This window comes from Hyla sarda, chromosome 9 (assembly GCF_029499605.1).
Source record: "Hyla sarda isolate aHylSar1 chromosome 9, aHylSar1.hap1, whole genome shotgun sequence".
NCBI classification, from domain to species: Eukaryota; Metazoa; Chordata; class Amphibia; order Anura; family Hylidae; genus Hyla; species Hyla sarda.
The window spans coordinates 166,302,837-166,305,660 of NC_079197.1; the positions used below are offsets into that span (position 1 = coordinate 166,302,837).

At 36.3% G+C, this 2,824-nt stretch overlaps 1 protein-coding gene across 1 annotated transcript; it reads right to left on the reverse strand.

Annotated features, from left to right (window-relative positions):
• Positions 1 to 1,109: 1,109 nt before the first annotated feature.
• On the reverse strand, positions 1,110 to 2,033 carry LOC130291999 (olfactory receptor 6C4-like). The gene has a single exon (XM_056541429.1). It carries the CDS (start codon positions 2,031 to 2,033, stop codon positions 1,110 to 1,112), a length of 924 nt encoding a protein of 307 aa, XP_056397404.1.
• Between the last annotated feature and the right edge of the window lie 791 nt (positions 2,034 to 2,824).

Sequence of the window (2,824 nt, forward strand, 5' to 3'; positions counted from 1 at the left end):
ACATGCCCCCCAAAAACCATTTCAGAAAAACGTATTCTCCAAAATCCCCTTGTCGCTCCTTCGCTTCTGAGCCCTCTACTGCGCCCGCCGAACACTTGACATAGACATATCAGGTATGTCCTTACTCGAGAGAAATTGGGCTACAAATATAAGTATAAATTTTCTCCTTTTACCCCTTGTAAAAATAAAAAAAATTGGGTCTACAAGAACATGCCAGTGTAAAAAATTAATATTGTGAATTTTCTCCTTCACTTTGCTGCTATTCCTGTGAAACATCTAACGGGTTAAAACGCTGACTGAATGTCATTTTGAATACTTTGGGGGGTGCAGTTTTTATAATGGGGTCATTTGTGGGGTATTTCTAATATGAAGACCCTTCAAATCCACTTCAAACCTGAACTGGTCCCTGAAAAATAGTGAGTTTGAAAATGTTGTGAAAAATTGGAAAATTGCTGCTGAACTTTGAAGCCCTCTGGTGTCTTCCAAAAATAAAAACTCCCCAATTTTATGATGCAAACATAAAGTAGACATATTGTATATGTGAATCAAATTTTTTTTTATTTGGAATATCCATTTTCCTTACAAGCAGAGAGCTTCAAAGTTAGAAAAATGCAAATTTTTCAAATTTTTCATCAAATTTTGGGATTTTTCACCAAGAAAGGATGCAAGTTACCATGAAATTTTACCACTATGTTAAAGTAGAATATGTCACGAAAAAACAATCTCGGAATCAGAATGATAAGTAAAAGCATCCCAGAGTTATTAATGTTTAAAGTGACAGTGGTCAGATGTGCAAAAAACGCTCTGGTCCTGAGGTGTAAAATGGCCGTGCAGAATTGAAGGAGGTAAGGGAGTGTTCTTTTCTTTCCTGTCCCCCTCTCTGAAAAGATTTTAAATTACTTTATGCTCAGGCAACACCTGGACTAAACATAATCTAATAGTAATTGTGGTCAGTCTATTTCCTATACTTCAGAAATATAGTCACATAGTCACATGCAGACCACGTTTGTCCAATTAAAGTCAATAGACTTGCTGCGAATACATTATTTGCACCGATCAATATTATTTAAATAGTTCATAAAATCTCTAACATTTTATCATTTTGTTAGTCACCATTTTAGTTTTCGTTGTAAGGCCGATTTAACATCTTTATTTTTCAGGCTGTAGATCAGGGGGTTCATCATGGGGACAATAGCCGTGTTAAACAGGGATAACATTTTGTTGGAACCTATGTTTTTTCCCAAAATTGCTACTATGTATTGTAATATGAGAGAAGAATAGAAGAGCATAACCACCATAATATGTGAGGAACACGTGTAGAAGGTTTTATGTCTGCCAACACTGGAGCTTATTCTCAAAATACTCAAAATGATAAAAACATAGGGAATTATAGTAAGGAAAAGAAGAGTAAATACAAAAATGTTGCCAAAAATCTCAATGTATAGATCCAAAAGTGAAGTGTCACTACACGTAATGTCTCTGAGGGGCAAAAGGTCACAAAAATAATGATCGATTTCCTTGGAAATGTAACAAGTGAACCTTGAAACAAGGACAATGGTTGGAAGAAGCTCCAAGAATGCAAAAGGCCAACTGAGTACGGCCAGCAGAACACAAAGTCTCCGACTCATGACCGTGTGATAATGTAAAGGTCTACAGATGGCTACATACCGATCAAAACTCATGGTGGCCAAAATTGAAATCTCATTAATGGTTAATGTACCAAAAATATACAACTGAGTCAAACAAGCCGAGGTGGAAACCATGTTGTTCTGTGTCAAGGCGATAGCAAAAATTTTATGTAATGCTGTAGTGGAGCTGGAAATGTCTATGACAGACAAGTTGGACAGGAAAAAGTACATGGGGGTGTGTAGGTGGACATCAAGGCCGACCAGTAGAAGAAGAGTGAGATTTCCAACAAGAGAGATGAGATAGATGAGAAGAATCAGAAGAGAGATGACAACTTGTAGTTCAGGAACATCAGAGACTCCTATAAGTCTGAAGCCTTCTATCAAGGTGCGGTTTCTGGAGATCATGGAAGGACTTGATTTTTCTTCCTCTTAAAGTATATACACAGGTCAACTCACCTCTATGTGTAAATAGTCATATAAAGATAGAAAAACAACCTGTTTAGAATAGATGTGTTACTCCATATTGGCCTTGAGCTAAAAACTGGAACATCTATTGATGTGTTGCCGGATTGTCCCATGTTAATTCCAAAAACTAGTTGGAGGTTATATTCACACACGGTTTATTTCTCTCCCAATTTTTGTAGTTGTATAAAAAAAAAAATACATATGTCTATTTATGTAAATAGCTTTTTATATAAATAGGTTTAAAAATATCAAACAAAGGAACCAAAAAACTCAGTCCTCAATACCTCACCCAAAATTGATGTACAGGGTGGGCCATTTATATGGATAAACCTTAATAAAATAGGAATGGTTGGTGATATTAACTTCCTGTTTGTTGCACATTAGTATATGTGAGGGGGGAAACTTTTCAAGATGGGTGGTGACCATGGTGGCCATTTTGAAGTCGGCCATTTTGAATCCAACTTTTGTATTTTCAATCGGAAGAGGGTCACGTGACACATCAAAAACAATGGTTTTAACGTAACTTTATTCTTACATGAGTTATTTACAAGTTTCTGACCACTTATAAAATGTGTTCAATGTGCTGCCCATTGTGTTGGATTGTCAATGCAACCCTCTTCTCTATATACTGCTATATACTACTATATACACCGCAGGAGAAATGCTAGCACAGGCTTCTAGTATCCGTATACACTGCTATATACTACTATATACACTGCAGGAGAAATGCT

Bases quoted from the DNA above. Each gene is read 5' to 3' on its own strand.
- LOC130291999 (XM_056541429.1), bottom strand. From the start codon at position 2,033: ATGATCTCCAGAAACCGCACCTTGATAGAAGGCTTCAGACTTATAGGA.